Source organism: Haplochromis burtoni, unplaced genomic scaffold (genome assembly GCF_018398535.1).
Source record: "Haplochromis burtoni strain Fernald_Lab_line unplaced genomic scaffold, NCSU_Asbu1 Contig_461, whole genome shotgun sequence".
Classification (NCBI taxonomy): domain Eukaryota; kingdom Metazoa; phylum Chordata; class Actinopteri; order Cichliformes; family Cichlidae; genus Haplochromis; species Haplochromis burtoni.
Genome location: NW_024582822.1, coordinates 119,803 through 145,090, shown reverse-complemented (window position 1 = coordinate 145,090; position 25,288 = coordinate 119,803). Strand labels below are relative to the sequence as shown.

Below are 25,288 nucleotides of genomic sequence, written 5' to 3'. Positions count from 1 at the left end.
GTCTCTCCAGCAGATTTAGGTGATGGTGAATGAAGGCCTGACTGTCATGAACAGTTTCCATATCAGTACCTTCATCATCCACAGTGTTGAACTACAACAGAGCAGAAGTTAATTAGAAATATCATATATTTTGTGAGCCGCTATAAAGAGGAGCCGTTTCTTAACATGTCATTCCAGATTTCAGTAGAACAGCCCATCGAGTATAAAGCTATCATGACGCCTGTTTTGTCTTTCTCATGCCAGACGATGCCGGTTGCCATGGCGTTACTCCGAGATGGGCAGAACATCTGTCCCAAAGACGTCCTCAACTTTATACTCGATCTGATCAAGTATAACGACAACAGGAAAAACAAGGTAAATCCAGTCATAGTGATGTGTTTACTCTTTGTTTGCATTGTCACTGCTGACTGGTCGAGTGAGTGGGCATAAAGAGGAGCTAAGTCTGGTACATCTGTTGTGTCTGCTGTGAGATGACCATTTTGGGATTTTCAGCCAAATGTAATAACTAACTGCTGACTGATATCAACATATGAACAGATAAAGAGGTCGGTGTTTTTGTCAAAGATTCATCTAGAAAAAAAAGATAAAGAACAAAACTGTAGACAGATGATTAGCAGCTACGTTTGAATTTGATCTAATCACACGCGACTCTCACAAACCCCTCCAAACCATGTATCCATAAACATTCTTCATCATTCTCCTTTTTCCCATCCTTTCACTCCTCTCCAGTTTTCCGATAACTACTACCGAGCAGATCTGATCGAGGCCCTTACCAACTCCCTGACTCCCGCCATGAGCATCAACAATGAAGTGCGCACGGTGGACAATTTAAATGCTGATGTGCGTCTCATCTTGGAGGAGATCACACGATTCCTAAATATGGAGAAGTTGCTGCCAAGCTTCCGAAACACCATCACTGTCAGGTACCACGCCGAGTGTGTCCTTGTGTTTCAGCGCTACAACACAAAGTTGTTAGTGAAATATACAAAACGCAGCTTTTTAGCCCTCTGCAAAAAGAACAAGATCGTGTGGGGATGTCAGAAAGTCCATACTCATCTTTACATGCCTGAATAGTTCTCATGTGTCTGACACAAAGCAGTCCAACGTCAGTGTAACAAAAGAAAAGAGCGTTTTGTGTTACTTGGATACAGAGAAGCTTGCATCCTCTCTGTTAACTTGTCACACTCCTTCTCTCTGTCGTCTCTAGCTGTCTGAGAGCGATCCGTCAGCTTCAGAAGAACGGCCACATACCAAGTGACCCGTCGCTCTTTAAGTCCTACGCTCAGTACGGACACTTTGTCGACCTTCGCATCGCTGCACTGGAAGCCCTGGTGGACTACACTAGAGGTAGGAGGAATAATACACGTTTGCTGGGGGGCAACCAATCATTTGGCAGCACCAGTATGATACCTGTGGTCCCCTGTCAGCATTTCTACTGAGGCTGTAAGAATGACCGGGGTTTCTTCACATCTTAGTCAAACAGAGCAATAAGACAGCTGATTGGTGCAGATCAGCCTGCTTCTCTCTGACGTATTTGTTGGTGGATCGTCTGCTAGTTTAAGGTTTTCTCTCTAATATTGCAGGACTGTTTTTGTGAATTGGTGCTATATGAATAAACTGTTCCTCTTTAACACCATGGTTCACAGTGAAACACAAAATGACTTCAGTGTTCATTTAAGACGTGTTTGGAAAATGTTAGTGATCCATAACCTTTGAGCAGTGCAAATATGGACGTTACCTTTATGTGTATTGCACCAAAGCACAAGAACGTAATGTAGAGGCATGGTAAAGGACACACTATTAAGTAATGCAAATTTGAATGTTGTTGTTGACACAGCCTGAGCACAGATATGATTCCTGTGTGATTTTGAGTGTTTGTGCTGCAGTGGAGCGGAGTTCAGCGGAGCTGCAGTGGCTGCTCAGCATGGCTCAGAATGACCCAGTTCACTATGTCAGGTCAGACATCACTCACCTCATTTCTCTCACACCCTCACCTTAAAATGTTTGAAACAAACTCACACTCTTTGAGTGTTTGTTGTCGCGTTTCTTTATATGATGAGAGATTGAGTCAGTGTTGATAGTGAAGCAGCTGCTGCGCCTGACGTGATAATAAAGTCAGGCTATCTGTGGCTGTGAAAAAAACCTTTAAAATTCCTTCTACTTAAAGGTGTCATATCATAAAATTGCCTTTTCTGGATTTTGAGATTTTTGTTAACTTTGTGCTATAAATAAAAATCTGAGGTTGTAGTTCCTTTAGCCCCTGGACAACAACAACAACAACAACAAAGCCAGTCAGAATTTTCTCTGCTTCTTGTGGGAACAGAGTGACTGTAAAGTTTTTGTTTAGAGCAAAGCTGTGAATTCACACATCACAAGTGAGAAAGACACTTTTTGCTCATTTTGTTTAGAGCTATACGTTGTTATCATTATGTGTTACTATGAGTGTAGCATATGTATGCATATATGTCTGTGTGTGTCATATCTCTTCCATAACTAGTGGGTTAAGGCTGAAACTTTGCCACTAATAATGATGCTTTTAAAACAGACTTAATATATCCCTAAATTCTGTTGATTTCACGATCATCATCCCTCTGTGAATACAATCTTAAGTTCTTCCTCTACATTTGTTTTATGTGTCCCATTCAGCCTAGTGTACTCCTGAACGTAACTTACAGCAGGCACGTTTCAGGAATTTTGGGAATGAGCACGAGTACCTGATATGTAGAATTATTAAATCTGTTTCTGTTCTTGACCTACAGACATAAGATCCTGGGTATGCTCTGTAAGAATCCACCATTCACCAAGACAACAGACTCGGCTCTGTGTAACGAAGCGCTGGTCGACCAGCTGTGGAAGTTCATGAACTCTGGTAAGAAACACAGGAGACAAGCATTGCTAGTGGGCCCCTGCTGTGCAGGCCCCTGCTGTGCAGGCCCCTGCTGTGCAGGCCCCTGCTGTGCAGGCCCCTGCTGTGCAGGCCTCTGCTGTGCCCAAACTTCAGGGTTTTAGTTCATGGCTCTTTATTGAATCCAAATGCAGTCTCTTGTTGTAAGTTTAAATTTTAGCTGTTTGTTCTTGAGTGCAGTGTTTCAGGGCAAATTTCAACTCCTGAATGAACCGATTAGAGTTTAATGATACAAGTATCTAATATGATGAAGTGATAAAATGTAGGGCTGGGCGATATGGCCTAAAATCCACATCGCGGTATAATTTGAAGCATGTGCTGTAACGATATATATCACGATATATTCTTTTCTTCTGTATAACGTATTTTCCACACTATAAGGCACACTTAAAATCCTTTAATTTTCTCAAAAATCGAGAGTGTGCCTTATGTATGAATTCTGGTTGTGCTTACTGACCTCGAACCGATTTGGGCAGAAATCTGTTAAAAAATGTTTTGATGGCTCGTCAGAGCATTACGGCTGCCGTAGGGAGGAGCTTCGCGGAGTAATCTGGGTCCAAAACTCCGTCCGCTTCAGGTCCCAAAGTCAAACGAACACAGAGTTAAAAACGGTCTAAATTCTTTCATCTTTAATTAAATCATCAGCGTTGCTGCTTTACCAGGTGTAACAATTAAGTTTAACATCCATGAAAACAGAATTTATTAAATTTAACGGAGTTAGAAACAGAAATGAGGTTTTCTTTTCTGAAGTAAGTAAAAGGAAAAACATTGGCCGACAGCCTGTAAACAACGTAGACTTGTGTGTAACAAGCAAGCGAATTTTATCCTGGTGGAAGCAAAACAGCAAAAGTCAGAGTGAGTCCATGACGATGTTTATGTGAAGCGTAGTTTGGATCAATGTTGTTTAGAGAGAGATAAACTAACAGCTTCAGAATCAGCACAAAAAGGGCGTGAACACAAAGCTCGACCCGCCGACACATCAGAGTCGGCGAGCTGCTCGGCTGTCAGCCCCGACCGTGTCCGTGGCGTCGGTGAGAAAGTCACAGCTCACTGATCCTGATCCGTCGGCGGGTCGAGCTGTGTGTTCACGTCTCTGTGCAGAGTCCGTGCTCCTGCTCTCATTGACTGTTTTAAATGTTTGGTGGTTGTTGATATTTTGTGAGGTTTCACCTGAGATTCTGGTGTTTGGGCAAAATACATTTATATTAAAAAATCAGGATTTTAATGAATCGATATCACGTTATCCAAGCCAGAATCGATTTTAATCGATGAATCGATCATCAAAACCCAGCCCCAGTGTAAAGCATCAGAAGTAAAATCTGCACGTTGATACACTCTAGGTGCGATGACACAAATGGATGAACAATTTTGTCTAGCTCAGAGGACGAGAATATAGCTCACGATTTAGAAATATTCCTCAAATTAAAGAAATGGGAACTTGGTATAGTTTTATATATGAGTCAAAGTTCAGAGCCTATTACAAAGTACAAACCAATTACCTGCAACAGATGCCATTAAAAATCATTGTAGAGCTTTGAAACAGCAGTCAGGTCTCTGACAAGCATGATGAGAGTTTCATTTAGTCTAACCGGAGAGAAGAACCTTAAGTCCGTAACCTGATTCTCACCATGACGGAGAAATAAATAGCTACTCTGTGACATCACACAGAAAAATGGCATGAAACTTTAGAGCAGACTAACAAGGAGCACTTGCACATAAGCACAACTCTTATTTGAACACGTGTTTAATGTGAACCTGTTTTACTGGAACGGTGTACGTGTGACAGAAAGAAAGCACAATAGCTGCTGGAGTAGGCACACAGCTCCCAGACTGAACACAGGACCTGATCCTGTCTCGTGACAGCCTCACCCTGCCGTCAGTCTCGCTCTGCACAGCTGTCTCCTCAGGTTCACAGCAGTGTGTCTGATTAATGAGCTTTAAGTTTTGGTCTGCTGCCGTACGGCTTTTGTTCCTCGGGAACAAATTACAACGTAGCTTTTCCTTCTCCTCTCACGATGTGGGCTCTACCCATGAACCACAGGCAGGGCAAATTACACTGATGGTGAGGTCAGCTAATGCTCACTCAGTTGGTCTTGCAAGAACTGCGCCCACAGCTAATATACACTGTATGTACCAGAACCAAGAACATGTTTTCTTCACAGCATGCTGTCTTTAATTTCTCTGGGACACAATTCCAGGAAAGTCACGTGAGCTAAAAAGTTTCCTCTCTGTACACGCAGCCACGGCCAGCAGAGGCTTGGAAGTTTAAGTTGAAAGAAATTATTGTATTTGGACTGAAGAACTTAAAAAGCACCAGACTTTTACCACTTCTCTTCTGGTCGTTACATCTGCACTGAGGAGACCTGCTCTCTGAATGGTTTCAAAACCCAGACTCTCTGTATTGTGTTGTTCTCAGCATGCCCCACCAAGGCCCCTTCACATGCTGCCTTTAACCCCCTCAGTGAGCATGCAGGAGGACGCGGGGTTCTTTCAGAAAAGTCGTTTGCTGGTCCATTTACAGTGTTTTCCAAATGTTTGAAGGCCTTCTCATTGAGTTTGTTTATTATTGTTGGCAGGAGGCTGTGAAGTGCAACCATCAACTGACTTATTTCTATCAAGCATAATAACTGCAGCTTATAATCATCACCACAACAACATGAAGCTGCGATAAATAACTTCCACATGTCTGACTGGACAGACTTCTGTCAGACTCCTAAACCAAGCAGCTGTTGCTCAGCTCTCATACAGGATACTGACTGTAATCCTCTACAGCAGATCACAGCAAAAGACTTGGTTCTGTCTTTGTGCTTTCAAACTGGTAATGCAACACTTGAGTCTCTCAGTCAGCTGGTTTCCAGAAAATGAGAAAACCTTCAGCTTTTGCCAGTTTGCATGAATCAGCACTAAAGTAAAGTGGCATTAAACTGCAGATGCATATTCTCTGCTCCAGAATGACCTTGAGCCTTGGCTTAATTCCTTCTACACACCTTTAGCTCCACACAGGTGTCTGCAGATCTCACACCCTGAATGATACAGCCTGTTGAGAACCGAGGGGGAAAACCTTTTCTTGTGATTTGTGTGTCCACTACAGAGAGAATAAGTGAATAGGCGGAGTTTCATGAGGTTCTCTCGAGAGCGGTGTGGCTCTGTAACTCAGTGTGGCTGTAGTAAACCATCAGTTTCAGTATGGATAAATCTTTCTGTTGTTTATTATGAAGGATTTATTTAAAACAAATATTCAGTGTATTCAGTGTGAGAGGAAGTTAAGTAAAGAAAATATAGGATTTTCCAGTGGGATGACACAAATGTCATACAGAGAGGAAGCTGAAGATGATGCAAATCATCAGCTTCAGGGTCTCCAAACATGCTGCTGTGCATGATGATCAGAGGTTTGTCCAGAATTATCTTTGCAGACTTGCTCTGTGCCACCACGTTGTCTTTAGAGACAAGAGGTTTTCTCCTGGCAACCCTTCCAAACATATTAGCACGTGGCCGCTCATTACCATCCTACTTCCTGCTTCCATTGGATTGCATTAGACTTTGTGTAGTTAGCTGTCCTTCTGACTTTGCTGTGTAGTTGTTGTTAGCTGCCATTCGCCGCAGATGGCCCCGCCCCTCCCTGAGCCTGGTTCTGTGGGAGGTTTCTTCCTGTTAAAAGGGAGTTTTTCCTTCCCACTGTCACCAAAGTGCTGCTCATAGGAGGTCATATGATTGTTGGGTTTTTCTCTGTATGTGTTATTGTAGGGTCGACCTTACAGTATAAAACACCATGAGGTGACTGTGATTGGGCGCTGTATGAATAACATTGTTTTTCTGTGTTTTAGTGCTAGCTGCCATCTTTTGATGTCTTCAGAAGAAGCTAACTGTACAAATTTAAACCAAACAATATTGGCAACTGTGAGAGTTAAAAGGTCTTCATGGATGTGATTTCTGTAGGTCCTTTGACTAGTGATGGTCTACATCTTGGTGCAGCGCTTATATACAAACCCAAAGCTCTGCTTTCTATTGTGTCCTCAGTTTTCATTATTTCTTTCTCTTCCAGGGGGTCCTGTCTTTCAGCCAAAGGTTTAGTCTGCCAAACAAAATACACTCCATGTCAGAAGCCAATGACAAGTATATGTTCACGGTTTCATGTTCTTCTGGGCTTTTATTCCAACATGTTATTAAATTTATAGATTTACAAGTTTGAGGCATGGACATAAATATTAATGATCATTGTTTCCTGACGATGTCTGTTTGCCGTTCTGGTTAGTGTGAGCGGCTGCCAGTTGAAACCCGAGCTGTCCGGCGTGTGGTAACCTTAAATACCATGTTCTGATAGCGTGTTGGTCATTTTATAATCCTTTTTCTCCATAGCCCCCCCCGTGTGTTAAACCAGCACACTCGCACAGGATGGTGTTTCACTGACTGAAGGTCAGGGAACACAAACTAAGAGGACGTTCTGCTGCTGTTAGTCGTTTTTTCAATCATCTTCTAAAACCACAGGCCAGCCTCTGGCCTTTGGTTTGCTGGCTTCAGCAAGATTTGGAGTTTACTTCATGCCAAATCCAAACTACTCAAATGACTCACATAATGAGACATTCAGGCTTGCTGTCACTGAGAGCCTATTATCTGTATTTAGTAGTGTTGGGATTGTCTCTCCGGGGATGTCAAATAAAGCGTGTGGTCGAGCAGTATGCAGCTTAGGATTCAATGCGGGCATGTACTCGTTGAAAAAAACTTAACATGCTTGTAGATTTCCAAACGACTGCACTCAAAGCTGCCGTCTTAGAGAGTACGACAGCACGCTCAGGAGATGTAATATATCCTCTTCTTTCTCAGGTACGTCCCATGACTGGCGGCTGCGCTGCGATGCTGTCAATCTCTACTACATGTTGTTTGGTCTGACTCGGCCCTCGTGCCTTCCGCTGCCAGAACTGGGCCTGGTACTCAACCTGAAGGAGAAGAAAGCAGTACTTAATCCCACCATCAAGCCTGAGCTGGGAGTCGGTGCTGTTATGGACACGCCTGCCAGCATAGGCATCCACGGTGTGGGCATGAGCTATGCAACAGTAAGTGTTGGGCAGTCACTTCATTGCCAATGTTGTTGTTTTTAAAAGCAAAACTCCACCCGTCCACGCCGTCATGGTGCGAAAGGCGATGCAGACTCTGGACAGGTTGTAGCCTATCATAGGGCCGACAGACAACCACAGTCAAGTCACCAGTTAGCCTAGCATCCTTGTCTTTGGACTGTGGGCGGAAGCTGGAGTGTCTGGTGAGAACCCACCCAGGAACCAGAGAACATGCAAACTCCACACAGGAAGGCCTCGGCTGGCCAGTGGAGTCAAACCCAGGATTCTAGCTGCTACACAGCTACCAAGAAGCTAACAGGAAGTAAAAACCATCAAGTATTTCACCTCGAAAGCTGGATCCTCACTCCCCACTTTATTATGTACATCAGTTCAACTGCTTGTTAATGCAGATATCCCACCTGGTCGTCTGTGAACACAGAACATGTCACAGCTTGAAGCAGATGGGCGACAGCAGCAAAGGACACACTGGCTGCTAAGAACAGCAAACTGAGACTGGATTGTGTTTTTAGCCGAAATCCTCAGTATGACATGAAGGCTGGAGCCACCAGGGCGTCTCCACAAGCTGCCTTTACCCCCACTCAGTGAGCATGCAGGAGGACTGTGGGTTCTTGTACTTTCAGGGATCTCAGGAAAAGTAGTTTACTGGTCCATATACGGTGTTTTCCAGATCATATTTAAAGACTTCGTTGCTGCTTATTCAGAGTTTGTTTATTATTCCATGTTGGCTGTGAAGACCTATTTCTATCAAGCATAATAACTGCAGTTTATAATCCTCTCATCACCACAACGACATGAAACCGATCACTTTTGGTCTGGTTGATAAAAGACGGCGATAAATAACTTCCCACTTCCACGTGTCTGACTGGACAGTTTTCTGTCAGACCCCTAAACCAAGCAGCTGTTGCTCAGCGCTCGCACCGTTTGATCAGACTGTAATCCTCTACAGCAGATCCCCGATGAACTGGAGGAATGTTGCTTGGTTTGAGTTTCTGCTTTGACAGTTAGATAGTAGGATCAGAAAACATGGATCCATCCTGCTTTATAACCACGGGACAGGCACTTTCTTCAGCTGAGCATCGTTTCAACACCCAAGCGTACTCGAGTATTGTTGCTGACCATGTCCAAATCCTTTATGCCCACACTGTCTTTATGTACCATGTTCTGACAGCTGTTTCCAGCAGGATAACACACAGCGTGACAAACCTCGGGTCACTGCACACTGGTTTCTTAAGGATGAGAGTGAGTGAATATTCTGAAGCATGGCTCCCAAACAGACGACGAGGAGTTTATACCAAAGACCAACCTGAGAACTTAAGTTGAACTTGGAGCGGAGTAAATGTTGGCGGTTTAAGTGTCTCCAGCAGCCTTACGACGGTGTGATGAGTTATCGTGTCAGGTTTCACTCGTTTTTAACTCCAGCGGTGATGTCAGCAACTAACTGCTCGGTGGTCGTTTCTTTTCCTTCAGTCGTTTTTGATTTACGTGTGCCACACTGAAACGTTCACACGGCGCACACGTAGAAGCTGCCTCATAAAAGCGGTATTATTTTTGGTTGGACCCTGTGTAATTATGGCTACTACAGCATAATGCTGCCAGCAGTATTTGGCTGTACCCCATCGTCACTGCGTCAGCCAGAATCACCAAACAGAACAGCCTTCTGCTTGTTTGTTCATGATCAAAATCTCTGCGGCGGTTGATTAAACCACGCCATTACACACGCTAACTGCAGCGCACACTCAGAAGTCTGCAGGTTCTCAAAGATATGATTGAAACCATGTAAAGTGTGTCATGACTCTGTTTAACATGAGTGCCCAGAATTTTAGGACTCGGTCCTCTTCACTGCCCTTAACCCCAGTTTTTCTACCTACACGTTGGCCCCACACCTTAAAATGACCATTGGAAAAGCGAGTATGGCGAAACGTGCACATGTTACATTTTAAGATGGTGTTAATCTTTTTAAATAAAAGCCTCACACTCCAAAATCGCCTCTGCAGGGCTAAAGTGAACTGGAGCCACATTTCAAATGCTCAACCTCTGTGTGCAAGCTAGCATCAGCCAAAGCAGTTAGCACTAAAGCCCTGACGTGGTAGCATTGTAGGACTGCTTGGCTCCCACTCAGCTGTACTTGTTGTAGTCACGTACTGTTGGATGGACAGTGGCAGTGTTGAAAAACACGTGGACTGTAACAGTAATGTGAGCTAGGTATGTATGCACAGGCAGAGGCCCATAGATGCTTCAATCTAATCATAACTGCTCATTTTCAACCAAGTTTCAAGTCCTTGTGTAGCTGGATTTGCTATTTGTGATACTTGGTGAGCTGTTTTAGCCTAAATGTTAATAGCAATTATAACAGTTCTCTAATAAAGTGTGTATTCTATTGCTGTAGCTACTTTACTGCCCTGTCCTGCTGTCAGAGCTGGAGCTGCTGCTCATTCTGATTTCTTTCTTTGTGTCTGTCAGGTGGACGACGAGCCAGATCCTGTCTCACTGGGTGTGTGTGGCGTAGGCCAGCCCCCTCAGGGCCTGAAGAGGAAGGCTGACACCCCACTGGGATCTCCTCCAGAGCCAGGACAGGTACTGCAGCAGCAGGATGATGATGGAAGGGGAGCACGCTACAAGATCAGAGTAAGACGCTAATGACACACTAAAGGAAAATTCATCAGCCATATTTTTAAAACTCTAAACAGAAAAGAACAGTATAATCTGCACCGAACACCAACGTCTCTTGATGGTGACGGCAGGTGATAGTGGTGATGCAGGACATTTAAACAAGAAGCCATCACTACTGTAGCCGTAGTAACTTCAGATCAGCTGGACAACTGCTGATGCTTTATACCTCTGTTAAGCTGTCCACCAAATCTGAAAAACAAAACTGCTTAACAATGTCTCTGTTCACAGTAAAACTTTGCAACATGTCAAGTCTGTTAAACAAAACTGTTGTGCAGTTTATACTCGATGGGCTGTTCCACTGAAATCTGGAATAACACGTTAAGAAACGGCTCCTCTTTATAGTGGCTGACAAAAGCATTATGATCCATAAAAACTGCTTTCATTGAAACTGAACGATTCACTAGCTCTAATTAACTTCTGCTCTGTTGTAGTTCAACACTATGGAAGATGAAGACATTGACATGGAAACTGTTCATGACAGTCAGGCCTTCATTCACCATCACCTAAATCTGCTGGAGAGACCTTCTACACCTGGTACACACACACACACACACACACACACACACACACACACACAGCCTAACCCTTACCCTAAACCTAAACATAACCTAATTGTGACTCTGACACTAAAACCACATTTTGAGCCTCAAAAAGGCTTCAAACTTGTGCAGCCCGGGTTGTGTGTCCTCACAAGTGACTGTTGGTTCTCACAAGTATAGCAGAATGCAGATTTTGGTCCTCACAAAGATAGCTAGACAGGAACACACACACACACCACTGTAGAGGACATTACATTCACGTCACATCCTACAAGCAAGCACTTGACAACAAGAAGAAACCAGCAAAACCAGGCTCAGCGAGGCGCACCAGTACCTCAGCTGGTCGGGGGTGAGGGCGATTAATAATAACTAATGATTATAAATGCAGTGGTGTATAAACACAAAGTGAATAGGAGGCTAAGGCGCTTGGAAAGAGTGACTGGACTTCCTTAAATGTCTTGAAGACGTTTCCCCTCGCATCCACGAGGCTTCGTTATTTCTAAAACGGTGAAGAGTACCAGGTATTTCAACCCTTGTGGAGTTCCACTCAGAGCCATCGTTAGCAATATAAACTCAGCCACCTACAACTTTCTGCAAACACCAGCCTAGCTTCACTTGTGGGCAACACACCCCATCACATCAAACACTCCACTAACTTCTCCAACAAGGTCTGCAACGTTATGCTGAATCCAGATAAAAACATGCCTGTGCCACAGGATCTCCAGTAGCACCCATTGTAGCCAAGCTTCACAAGGAGGAAGTGGAAAGTGAAGCTCTGGGCTCTTCAAAGGGACAGAGCCTAACCACTGGTACAGCTACATGGATGATACCTGGGTCAAAATCCAAACCCAAGCAGTAGAAGCCTTCACTGTTCATCCCTCTACACTGGAGGAACCAAACAGCCGCTCCATAAACACATGGCAGAACATAGAAGAGCCACCTCGACAGGACATCTGGGGCATTATTAAACACATCCACTGATGGCTGAAGAGCCTTAATCTGAACCTAAAGGGGAGCTCGGGCCACTGGTTTGGGTTGAGTCCAGCCAGGGAATAGAAACCTGCAGAAACCTGACCTTTTTGGGTTTCTGTAGAAAGTAAACTTGCTCTGCAAATAAACTTGGAGTGAGTAACAAATGAGGTCAATATTTGCAGGTTCCCAGTCAGAATTTTAAACTGGTAACTCAACTCAGATTTCCAACTCAGAAGTTGAAGCAGCCACAGCAGCCTCGAGTTACCAAAGATGGCGGCAGTAGGAAAACTGTCAAAGCACTGTTGTGTATTTGGGGCTATGCACACAGCACTGACTGCACGTTTTTCTTCCTCTTCTTTTTTCCCGTTTGGTTCTTTTGTCATCAGAATTATTGTCTAAAGGCGAAGAAAGATGCCGGATTTACTTTACCAAATGGACCATCCCAGCCTCGCTGTATTGGTCTCTATTGGTCTGTTTGACAGACATGACTGGGAGAAAGAAAGAGGGAAAAGAGCGGGGAAGAGGGACGGTGATAAAGGGCAAAAAACAAAACAAACTGACAAAAAACACAAATATCGATCACCTGGATCAGCTGCTGAGAAAGAAAAAAGAGAAAACGAGCAAAAAAAAGAGCAACATAATAAACAACATCATCTATGTGAATATAACAGTAAACACTAAAAATTATTGTGCAGCACGTAAGACCGACAGCAGTTTCTGGCGTGTGGTGGTTATCACGTTTGCCTGACTGCACTGTTTTTAAAAGAAACCTGCTTTTCGCTGTATTGCTAGTGATGCACGAGTGGCTCTACCTGACCAAAGAAAGGTAGCCAGCTATCAGAGCGTGGCAACGAACAGGCCTTTGACACACCCCAGCTTTAAATCTGACACTTGTCTTTCTCATCTCAGGTAAAGAGCCATCATCTGTTGAACAGGCTCTGCTGTCCATGCCTGCCACACCCGTGCCATCTTTCCCCAAAGAGACCACCTCCTCATCCTCTAAGCATGGAGGCGACCACGGCCACCATCACCACCACCACCACCATGAGCATAAGAAGAAGAAGAAGAAGCATAAGCACAAGCACAAGCACAAGCACAAACATGAGAGCAAGGACAAGGAGAAGGACCGAGACCGGGACAACTCGCACACCTACAGCAACAGCCCGGCCAGCGGCAGGTCGCTGCGCTCGCCCTCTCTGTCCGACTGAGCGTCCAGAGGTTGGCGCTCTCCAGCTGCTGTTGGCGCCGGCTGGGTTAACGGCTTGCATGTGGCATGCAACAGCACACTTGCCTCCGTTGCTTCCATGTCTGGACTCAACATTGATTCCTCAGTAGTATTATGAACAGGAACTCTGCTGTTGCAGTGTAAGCCTCAGAACCGAAGTCCTCGGCACAGACACCAGGGAAACTTCCACTGAGGCTGTGATGTCATCCAGGTAAACCCTCCCGAGACCTCCCTGTGTCCTTACACCACACACACGTACACCACTTCCAGGCTGTGTGGGGCGTGCAACCACACACACCTCTCTCCACAAACAGCCTCACCCCACAGCTCAATCCCAGCATTCAGCGTCTGCTGAGGGGAGAAGTGACGGCTCGTGTTGTGGATTCTGCATGGACGGCGTGCAGAGACATTAAACTGATGGATTTCACTGCACCACTGACACTCGAGTAGTGTGCGCGCGTGTGTGTTTTATACTTGGCTTCCTAATTGCATATGTTTTGGTATCCACAGACGTTGTAACTGCATTAAACAGCGTTCGTGGCTGGGTTTACTCTGGCATCATGTCTTAGCTTTGATTAGGTGGTTTTAACCAATGAGAAGAACAGAAGTCATTCAGCATTTAGATAAACAGCTGAGCACCGGCCCTCTGTCACCAAAAACGGTTTTTGTATCTTCTGGTTCACCTCACCATGCCGAAATCCAACAATAAAAGAAAAAGATTGTGTCACTCTTCAAATGTTGCCGTTCTTTCCTCGTTGTGTACATGTGAATGTTTGTGGGAAGCCTCCTCCTCAGCCTGTCAGGAGGTTGGAAATTCCCTTGATGGGATTGTAGTGTTTTCATTGAGTTAATGACAGTTGTACGAGTCCAAAACCTGTAAAATGCAAATGGACTGCAGCACAATGTAGAGCGTACCAACTACAAGATGAACTTTTGTAAGAGATCAGTGTAATTTTTTATTGTAGTTTTATTTGAATGGAGCCAGAATATCAGCCAAGCATCAAGAAAAAAGACTTTGTTCTGAACTGTTTTGCATGTCACTGAGTGAAATAAGGATTTGTTCCTCCCCAGGTCTGTGCGCCTGTGTTGCACACACATTACAAGCAATCACTTAGAGCTATTCCCGATCTCAGCTTGATATGTGTATAAGGCACCAGTCCAGTCAGTTTCTGCCATTCCAACCTCTCCTCCACCGTCGGTAGGACCAAAGAGCTGGAGGTCGGGATAAGATCGTAGACCTGCAGGAGGCTGAAATGAGCTACGATGCCATCAGCAAAAAAGCTCGATGAGCAGGTGAGATGACTGACATAATAATGGAGCAGTTATTCAGAAATGGAAGAAATGTTAAGTGACCATCAATCGGCCTCGGTCTGGGGCTTTCTACAAGATCTTGCCTCGTGTGAGGACGATCATGAGAAATGTGGTGAATCAGACTAACTGCACCAGAGGAGCTTGTTGAGGAGGCAGGTGCGCAGGCTCATCTTACGTTCGCCAGTGAACGTGTGTCGCAGCTGCAGCAGCAGTCGTACGGTGTTGTGAAAAAAAGGACCGAAACGCAGGGACTGACATAGACGTGAGGGGTGAGCTTTGATTTACATGAGGCGATAATACAGATAAAGATAATACAACGGAGGTGGCGAGGACAGGAACTAAGATAAACCTGAACTGGAAAAAACTAGTAAAGCTGAAATCATAATATGCAGGGAGAGAGAGGGGAATGACACACTGAAGGAGGACACAGCTGAACCTGATTAGACACAACAGAGACAGACCCTCAGAGTAAAACAGGACAATCACAAAGTCAGGGACACGAACAGAGCACCGGGGGAGGACACAGGATACCAACATCAGAATAAACTAGAACATAAAAGAATAATACTAAACACAAAACGCTGGGTGAAACGACCCAGGACCGTGACAATGTGATTCAGAGGAGAAAGTGTTGTGGGAACATGAAACCAAACAGACCTCTTTGGCATCATCGTGTTTGGAGGAACAGAAATGCTGAGTATATCCCAAAAACACCACCTCAGCAGTAAAGCATGGAGGTGGAAACATTACGCTTCGAGACTGTTTCTCTGTTAATGACACAGGACAACTTCATGTTGCCCTGTAGGGGATAAGAGATGGGACTTGTGTATCGTAAAACCACGGTCCCTTAGCCAGAACACTGAAGATGGGCCTTGAATGGTTCTTCCAGCTTAGCAGTGATATAAAAATATTTCCGAGTGGTCAAAGAAGCACATTAAGGTCACGGAGTGGCTCCAGACTCTCCAGATCTCAGTCCTGCAGAAAATTGTAGAGGGAAGCTTTGAGTTCAAGTCATGTGCTCGCTCGAAGGGGCTCGTCTGTTGGGGGTTTTCTTTGTAGCACTGTGGGGTCTTTACATTACAACATAAAGCACCTTGAAGCAACTGTTGCTGTGATTTGGTGCTATATAAATAAAACTGAATTGAAGTTGCCAAGCAGCAGCCAAGAAACCTAAAGGATTAAGATTTTCTGTAGAGTGGAACAAAATCCCCCCTGAGATGTGTGCAAACCTGTGCTTGCCAATAAGAGTTGTTAGTGTTGTTAGTGTTGTTTGTGTTGTTAGTGTTGTTTTGCCGGAGGACCAAATACTTATTTCACTCAATGACATGCAAACATGAGTTCCTGCCCCAAGTGGAGGAGTTCAAGTATCTCGGGGTCTTGTTCGCGAGTGATGGGAGAAGGGAGCCGGAGATCGACAGACGGATTGGGGCTGCGGCTGCAGTAATGCGGACGCTGCACCGGTCCGTCGTGGTGAAGAGGGAGCTGAGTGTAAAAGCGAAGCTCTCAATTTACCGGTCGATCTACGTCCCTACCCTCACCTATGGCCACGAGCTGTGGGTAGTGACCGAAAGAACGAGATCGCGGATACAAGCGGCAGAAATGAGCTTCCTCCGAAGGGTGGCTGGCCTCTCCCTTAGAGATAGGGTGAGAAGTTCGGCCATCCGGGAGGGGCTCAGAGTAGAGCCGCTGCTGCTCCACATCGAAAGGAGCCAGCTGAGGTGGTTCGGGCATCTGACAAGGATGCCCCTGGGTGAGGTGTTCCAGGCATGTCCCACCGGGAGGAGGCCCCGGGGCAGACCCAGGACACGCTGGAGAGATAGCTATTGTGATTTCTCTCGGCGACGCCTGGGAACGCCTTGGTGTTCCCCCAGAGATAAGCTGGAGGCAGGTTGGCTGGGGAGAGCGGAGTCTGGTGCCTCTTTGCTTAAGGCTGCCCCATCTTCGCTCCCAGGCATGTCGGCCGACCCGGCCCGGATAAAGCGGATAAGATGGATGGCATGGATGGATGGATAACATGCAAATCAGTTACTTTAAACATAATGACGCCTTTTTTTTTTCTGGTAATATATGTAGGATCTGCAATGCATCTCTCCCATTTAAAGGGAAACTAACTATTAAAAATATTAAGAGACTGCGTTCAGCTATCTTTGGAAGGTGAGCAAAAGATGCTCTGAAAAGGCAGTCTTTCGACAAGGATGGACGTAAGCCCTCATACCTCACTGCATGTAAACACCCTTGAAGCGAGTGTTGACATGTCGAGATGAAATATTATTTTACTGTCACTATTCATAATCCTTATTATTATTGTTGCATCATTTATGATTTATCATTGTTATCATTTCATTGACACATTTATTGAAACTGGTGAGGTTATATTAAAGTCTGTATTTCAGGTGTTAGCATAAGCACAAATAATCTTTCATTGCAGGTGCAACTGTAATCATGTTATACACATATTGCATAATTAAAGGGTTGAAGCTCGGTTAAGTTAATTAATGGTTTGAAGCTACGGGCAGCGCGATGTCTGGCCGATCAATGGAGCAAAGTTCAGCTATTGAAAGGTTGCCTACATGTTTACAGTATAATTTACTACATGTTGCCTGTGTGCATTTAGCAGCCTGCTGCACTGGAGTTTGCCTGGTAACAGATGACCTAGAGGGAGATCATGCACTTAGATTAACGACACAGACACATAGCCTGTCTGGGTAAACTGATTGCAAGTGTTGTCTAAGTCTAGAAAAGTGTAATAACAGGATGCATCTGGGAGGCGGTGGAGGAACTGAGAGAGGAACTGTTCTGTTTAAGAATATCTGACATAGAATTACTGGAACAGGCATGTTGTTTTTCATCTGCGGTGACGGAGTTACTGGTCATCATAAGTATAAATATCACACCCACCTATTGTCAGGCGGGAGATGGAGCCTGATGTTTCGCAGACCCCATTTTCACCACATGTGTGTGTTTTAATAAAATCATTTGTGTTGACCCACTATGGACTTTCAGTCGTATGTCTCTTCCTCAAAACTCGAACCGCGACAACATAAATTAATTAATAAATGAACTTTTGGTTAAATTTAGGCTTCGGCGTATATTTTATTCATTTCTAATTTCAAGTAAAAATCTTGGAACTGACCCAGCATCAGTTTCAGGGCCCGAACTTTAGTCAAGTTTCACTTTTACAGAAGCGGTTTGGCTATAGACGAGTGTCGGCAGCCAAGAGATAGAGATTATTGATACACTGTAAAAAATAAAAATAATTGTCGTGTTTCTTAAGCACCTTACTGTCCTGTGAGTAAATACTCTCAGTCGGAGCTAACCGCAGCTCAGTGGCTGTGGAGACGTTTCATGTCTCAGCCCGGAGCCCTCCTCCACAGCTGCACCAATCAGAATCCTGTCCGCTCCTTTCAGTCACCTCCCCCTCCCTCGCTGCTGTTCCTCTTCAACGGTCCTCCTCTCCGGTGGTCCTTCGGTGTGGAGAGTCAGCATCAGTCACTCACGGACCTACAGCGCGGTGCAACACCGAGGACGCACAGAGGAACATGTTGCTGCACAAACTGGTAAGAGTCCGTGTGCAAGAGTTTTAACTGCAGCTGACTTCCGAAAAATCTGCATGTTTTGTGCGTAAATCCCCGTGCAGTGACGCGTTAGACCGCGTGTTTCTTGGTAGTTTGCGTTATTCTGCGTGGAACCTCTACACCCCCGTGTCCTCCCTGCTGATGAGCATTTGCAGAACAATTGTGGACTCTTCTGTCATTTCCGAAAGGTCACAGATCTGTCAAACTATCAGGCGATTGTGATGCAGCTGAGGGGTGGTCTCTCTCCACTTTGAGCTCAGCACCCCGCGGTGTTCGCAGGTCACGGGGGAAACCTGCAGTTTGTGTTACACCAGCTCAAATAAAGCTTTCATGCATCACAGACTTCTGAAGCTCGTTTATGAGCAGCCAGTGCAAACAAGTCAGTCTATGGTGAAAACGGGGTTTGCAAATGAAAAGTGCTTGAAGTCAAATACGTGACATGTTGCTGTTCCTCTGCACTGTGTTTGCTCGCTGATGAATAAACCTCATGACCCTTTCACTAAGCTCTCAGGCGGAGCACTGCAGGTGGAGTGTGAATGTAGGCTGCCATGAATATCTGTAGCAGAAGAGTAACTCTTACATCCCAGCTTGAGCACCACTGGAAGATGCAGCCTGTAGACTGTATGAATGACTGATGTCGGTACTTTGTGTCCTCAGCTTGTGTGGACCCTGTCAGTCCTGTGCGGGGCTGACATGTGTTGGGGTTTTGTGTATGATCGGCCCAAACGCTCAGGAGAAGACGGGACCTCGGCCAGGACAGAAAGTGAGTACGCTGCTGTAACTACACCGACCGCTGATGTCTGTGTGGACTGTATGGTGCTATAAAAATAAGAACTCATGCATGTAGATATGAGTTTTGTTTTCCCAAGTTATGGTGTTTTATGATACTTAGTGGTTGGTGGTATCAAAATGAAGTCATTTTGACAAACAGAAAATTAGATTTTCATGTTTAACGGGGACCTATTCTGATATAGGTCCCACCTCCATATTTTATCCAAAATATTTATTATTGTAGTTCAAATTAATCCAGATTTATCTGCCTCAATTTACTCTGTTATGAAACAAGCTGCTTTAGGTAACCTCCCTTTAAGCCCACTTTGTTCTGGTTGGCCACTCCACGCACACAGAAGGTTTAAACATAAGGCGGCCGACTGTATAAAAAGATGGATGTAGCTACTGTTGACATGTCTGTGAAGTCTCGTCGTGAAGCATTTTCACTGTTACTGTCTTGGTATAAAAAAAATCAGATGTGATGGGAAGGGTGTGACTCCTTGTTGTCCGGTGAGCTCGTCAGTTTTAAAACAGCGTGATCCAGATTTATGAAACAGACTTTATTCGTCATTCAGTGCAAACTGAAACCAGTGACTGAGACCATAAACTCAGCAGTAAAGTGTTTACAGAGGTCAACTAAGAAAGCTGTCTGCCCACAATCTTCCATAGGACCACGAGCCTTTTTGCTATCATGGCTATCGCCATCTGGTGGCCTTCAGATAGAATGCAGGGTCAAGTCACTGATGTCCATTTTTAACTTTTTTGAAACACACTCCGTACGTCTACAGATTTTTTGAAACAGAAGTCAAGTTGCAACAGCTGAGCTTTCATAACTGTGCTCTTCAAACATGATCACTTCTAACTTTAGCAGAAAAGACATGGCAGCTGCCAAACCTCGACTCAGACCTAATGCGAGAACTTTATGTGTGGTAGTACTTTATTACATAAACAGAAAGTCAAAGACCAAATAGATCAGCAAAGTTTTTATTTCTTTATCAAGTTAAAATGCCAAAAGCCAAATTTCTTCTTCATTGCTGTAGTTGCTGCTTATTGAAGTGATTTTCTTTAAGATTGCTGAAGGTGTTTTGACAAAATGGGCAACTTCAAGGCAGGTTGTGACATTTTTCTCACAGTTTGTCTTTTACAAGAAAGATTTCTTAATAGAAAAAGCAGTTTTCTGGTGTACGGCAACTGAGAAGAACTGCAGTGTGTTACTTTGGAGCATCAAGTTCATGTGAAACAACCCAGTTTTACTCAAGTCCAGCAGCACAAACACGAGAAACAGCATTAGACGCTTTCATTTAGCTGCCAGAGTGGCTCAGCACGGGGAATGTGAAGTGTGTTTTGGATATGCTTGAATATGTGTTGGCCACGTGTAGGGAGGACATACCTAACTTTATGCTCCACGTCCAAGACACAAGGTTGTTTTTTTTCTGTTTTGTTGAAACACTGTAAATCTGTGTGAGTCTCAGGTGCAATGAGTCGCCCAGCCATCGACAGGAGTGACATCTCCAAACACTAAACGAAAGCAGCCTGAGTGGGTTGTGTCTGCCGGTGCATATGAAATGGACGGACTCAGCGTGTGTTGATGGTTGTTACAACGATCAGTGTGACCCTGTGAGGTGGTGAGGGAGGGAGTGTGTTTGTGCTGCTCTGCATTAAGTCAACATTAAGAGCTTCAGAGCTCATTTTCAGTCCCAGATTCTCAAACACAGACTTCTGCTGCACTGCACCGTAGACTGTCGCAGTCTGCGACGGCTGCAGCCGTTTCTGGGATTTCTGTGTGTGTATTGGCTGCATGTTGTGAAGAAATTAAAAACTGAATTTGTTCACTGTGTTCATGTGGATCTGGAAGGAACTGTGGACGTTTTGTGATCTCTATTTGCCTTTCCATTCTTGTAATTACCAGTTTTTCAATTCACACTTCAGAATCTCTCCTTCTGAACTAGAGCAGGGCGATATGGTCAAAAATATTTATCACGATATATATTTGAAAATTTGCGATAACGATATAACCGACGATATAATTGACGCGAGACAAAACACAACTCTATCATCATCATCCATTTCTTTTCACTTAAACAAGCAACTGTTTTTCATGCGCATTAAAGCTATATAAAAATTTAACAGTGCGAATGCAAATTCCTTGCTGACAGTTTAACCAAAAGGCATTTCCAGTAGAAACGGGCTGACATATCCTGAGCATAACAATGTATAATATCCACTGAAGTTAAAAAGAGGAGCTTTGCAACATTAAACTGCAGTGTGCCAAATAAAAAAGTCAAATACGTATTTTTCAGACCATAATGAAATTTCCCACTCGTGGGACTAATAAAGGTATCTTATCTTATCTATAAGGTGCACGGGATTATAAGGCACATTAAGCGAAACAAAGCAGTCAGATAAATCAAACTTTAAGAGAGGAGTGGACAGCCTGTCGCAATGGGATCAGACACGCTGTCATTTCTGGAAAAGTCCATCCCGGAGGTGTCCGACGCGGACAGCTGTACCTTTTAATAAGAATCCCCCCCTGGCTCTACATGGCGGTGTACGTTTGAAAGTGCGGACGACGGTAGGAAATGCTTGATACCTTTATGCACCTTGTAAACTCAGCAATGTGTACTCCAAACGCCACCATGGTTATTTCAAAGTTGTTGATTTATAGCTTTTTTTTTTACCCTTTTTCTGTGTGAAATTTCCCTTTGTTGATATTTTTGAAATTCCTACTTTTAAATAATGTTAAACAATCCCGATACAACAGCGACATGTCCTCAGCTGCTGTGATCTTTTGAAAGTTTTACATTTGCAGGACTTTGAAGTTATCTGTCACGGTTGCGCTGGCAGACCGTGGCGATGTGGGGGAAATAGGGCCCAAAACGCGGGACTGTGTGCGATGAATGCAGTTGCGTTTATTTACAGTGATGTAAATATTACGCAATAAATCAACGTGCGCGCCCCTGACTCCCGTGCCGTGTCTTCTTCCGTACTCCTGCCGGGAAATAACAGAGGCAGCCGTTGGTACGATTAACTTCACTGTAGCAAGCTGGACAACTGAAGGGCAGTCTCACGATCCGGGATCGAGGAGCTCTCAGGCTGTGTCCCAATCCAGCGACCGCACGCTTCGGAGTACGAGCCGGACTTATACTTCTCGCGCGAGCATTAAACCGGCTTAGCCCAAAGTAGTTATGTTTGGGTAGAATATAAGTAACCTTTGAGTTGAAAAGAGCTATAAGAAATTTACACATGGCAGATACGTAATGCGCAACACATCGCTTATCAAGACACGAGGACTAAACCCCAATTCAACCAGACCCAGAACTGATCCAGAATTAAAACAGGACTACAACAGTTCAAAATCAGGACTACTGAGGACTTAACCAAGACAGAACCAGAATCAGAACTAGATGATAGTAGCACTAAAAATCATCATAGACCTGCACTACACTTATTTTTTAATTCTACCAAAGTACAATATTTAGATTGAGAAAAGTTTATATAATTATTTAGCCTTGTTGTGAACAAGTCAAAATCGGACTTCCTTTCGACCAGCTGCCAGAACTTAATAAATGTGACCTGATTCCTGAAAAAGTACCACCCGAAAACCCTAATCAAAGAAACACTAGGTACAAGACACATGAGGACCTGTACTATCGCTCGATACTTTTGGCAAACGCCATGCTGGTTCAGCACTGTAATACCTTATAGGCGCTGTGTCTCTACCTGCTCTTGTTCCATCTCTGGTTCTGCTCTCTCTCTCACGTTTTGTGCTTCGACAAGTCATCAGAATATATGACCAGTATTTCTAGCACCACTCTCTCCAGAATACAAAACGCCTATCTTGCTTAATTTGTAAGCATCTAGAGACACGAACTTCAAATGTTATATTTCTCTTAGCATTGATGTTAAATCTCCTAAAAACACTATTTGTTAAACCTTTAAGATGTTAAGACGAGCACGTCGTGCTGTTATTGCTTAATGTGCAATGGCACACAACAGTTGTTTCACAATCCTGGTCCACGGCCTACTCTACCAGCTTATTGGAGCTGCCCACATTCTGTTCCCTGAGTGGTTTTGGTTGACATCTCATTGGGATGTATACCCACAGTGTCCAGTAGAACGAGGAGCTCGCTGTGTGTTTGCCTCTATATGCATCCCACCAGCTGTGCCAAGCGGCCAGTTCACCTTCCTAACTGCACTCTCCACTGGACTCTACGAAACCTAATCAGAAGCTTCTTCCAGGGCCTCGAATGGAATCGCTGGAGCTCTTTGCGTATTGAATTACCAATAAACGTTAGTGCGACCATCGTACTCGCTAACCTTTGATGAGAAGCTGATTAAGCAAATACCAGAAGGGCCTGTCTCTCTTTAGACTCTGACATTTAGACTAATTCAAAACATATTCTGCAAGTATTCTATCCGTAGCACACTAAAAGCTTTGATACTCTATAATTGATGTTGTGTCACCCAGTAAAATGTTTATGTTATTCTCCCTAAAGTGTAATATGCTCGGTCTACAAATGTGAATATCCTGCTCGCGCTGTGGACTGAAATCCCTCTTGGCTATGTCCACACGTACACGAGGTATTTCTGAGAAACGAGATTTTCCCGTTTTCGTTTTAAAAAAGATAATGCCACTCTTTCCCGTCTCCACACATACAAGGTTATCCACGAACAACAACCGCTGTACGACCTGAAGCAGAGTGGGCCAAGGGCTATTACGCGTTTCCGCCGCAAATAGGAACTGCAGAATGCCAAAGCAGCAGGTGGCGCTATATTCCTAACCGTGCAGAAATGTTGGCCAATCAGAAGTCTAGAAGCCTCGGCGGGAAAAAGTAAACAAAGCTGGGGCATAGAAGCAGAACCGAGTCCGTATGTGTGGAGGGACAGTAACTGTGTGTATATGTAAGCATTTAAACACTGCAGATGTAACGGGTGTATTAAAAAATAATTTATATTTCACCAAAGATCCATCCTGCAGTGTTATCTTGCTTTGTCAGTATTGGTTATGTATATGTGTTTATTTATATATGTTTATTTTCTGTATTTATATTTTGGGAGCTTTTATTTTGTTTGTGTGACCTTTGACTTCCCACGAAGTCACTTCCTGTAGCTGCGCGCTATTTTCCTCAGTCGCCTAGAGGCCCCGCTGAGGAGAGGTGTTCATGCAGAAGTCCAGTAAAGTGAAGTTGCTGTACTGTTTTGTTTTTATTTTAAACAGTTCTGGGAGAATAAATCCACCCAGCTGGCAAAGTGAGAGCTGACTCCTCTGGTCATTCGCACAACACAACGCAGAGAACTAACGGCAATAAGAGTTTAAGGCCAGACCGGTTACACAGAGAGTACAATTAACAGTAACAGTATTGTAGGAATTCATTTCACCGAAACAATAACGTGGCGCACAGTGTGACGTCAAAAAAGGCGCACATCTTTGACGCTGCGTTTTCTCCGTTTTTCTCGTCCACACGTAAACGCAAAAACGGAGTTTTAGAAAATATCCACCCTGCCCGGAGTTTTTAAAAATCTCCGTTTTCAGTGACCAAAAACGCCGTTTACGTGTGGACGAAAGGTGCAAACGCGTAGAAAAATCTGCGTTTTCAAAAATACCCGGGTACGTGTGGACGTAGCCTTGTTTTGCATAGAAATATACTGAACAACATACAAAGCATAATATATAAAATAACATTTACCTGAGTTTTTTCTTTGAAAGAACCCTCTAATGTCCATTCTTATATTTCAGTACATAACTGAAACCGATTTAGTCGGGGAGGGTAAGAACTGAAAATATGAAATAAACACACGTAAGCTAAGACTCTAAAAAAAATAGCATTTGTTCGGCTTTTCATTTCGCCATTTGTTGATTCACTTGAAGAGCAAGTAACGTAATATGGTCAAGTGATCAGTTTGATATCAATCTTTCGTGATGCACCGTCATATTTACATTATTTGTACAGTACGAATGATTTGCTTTGGTACCTGGTCAAACTTAAGCTCTCCTTAGTATGGCTGGCTCCGTTTCTCCAACAGCGCACTCACAGGCAGCAGCTGCCCCGCCCCCTCGCTCAGTCGCTTAGTGCCTGAGCTCGGATCATACCAATATCAGGGGGGATTCACGCACAGTCGTAAATTCCCACAGTGTGCACTATGTGCTTCGAATATTGTGTGTACTTTTTGTTTTATACAGTTGTCAGCCAGGCATCTAACTATGAAAAAATTACACTCCAAAATACCCCGGGCTTCTGACAAAACAA

The 25,288-nt window shown here is 44.2% G+C and overlaps 2 protein-coding genes across 7 annotated transcripts in view; both read left to right on the top strand.

Moving 5' to 3' along the window:
* The window catches only part of taf2 (TAF2 RNA polymerase II, TATA box binding protein (TBP)-associated factor), a 34,480-nt gene extending 20,361 nt beyond the window's left edge, over nucleotides 1–14,119 (top strand). The window contains exons 19-27 of the mRNA XM_005946338.3: nucleotides 244–354; nucleotides 730–923; nucleotides 1,208–1,347; nucleotides 1,887–1,956; nucleotides 2,760–2,869; nucleotides 7,727–7,956; nucleotides 10,438–10,602; nucleotides 11,079–11,181; nucleotides 13,068–14,119. Coding sequence (XP_005946400.1) covers nucleotides 244–354; nucleotides 730–923; nucleotides 1,208–1,347; nucleotides 1,887–1,956; nucleotides 2,760–2,869; nucleotides 7,727–7,956; nucleotides 10,438–10,602; nucleotides 11,079–11,181; nucleotides 13,068–13,366 — 1,422 coding nt within the window. The 3' untranslated portion in view covers nucleotides 13,367–14,119. The remainder of the gene's footprint in view (nucleotides 1–243; nucleotides 355–729; nucleotides 924–1,207; nucleotides 1,348–1,886; nucleotides 1,957–2,759; nucleotides 2,870–7,726; nucleotides 7,957–10,437; nucleotides 10,603–11,078; nucleotides 11,182–13,067) is intronic.
* Nucleotides 14,120–17,111: 2,992 nt separating this feature from the next.
* Nucleotides 17,112–25,288, top strand: part of LOC102290575 (ectonucleotide pyrophosphatase/phosphodiesterase family member 2) — a 76,181-nt gene continuing 68,004 nt past the window's right edge. For all 6 annotated transcript variants that reach the window (XM_042213625.1, XM_005946341.3, XM_042213628.1 and 3 more), the window contains exons 1-2: nucleotides 17,112–18,251; nucleotides 18,927–19,032. In XM_042213625.1, the coding sequence (XP_042069559.1) occupies nucleotides 18,234–18,251; nucleotides 18,927–19,032 (124 nt within the window). In that variant the 5' untranslated portion in view covers nucleotides 17,112–18,233. The remainder of the gene's footprint in view (nucleotides 18,252–18,926; nucleotides 19,033–25,288) is intronic.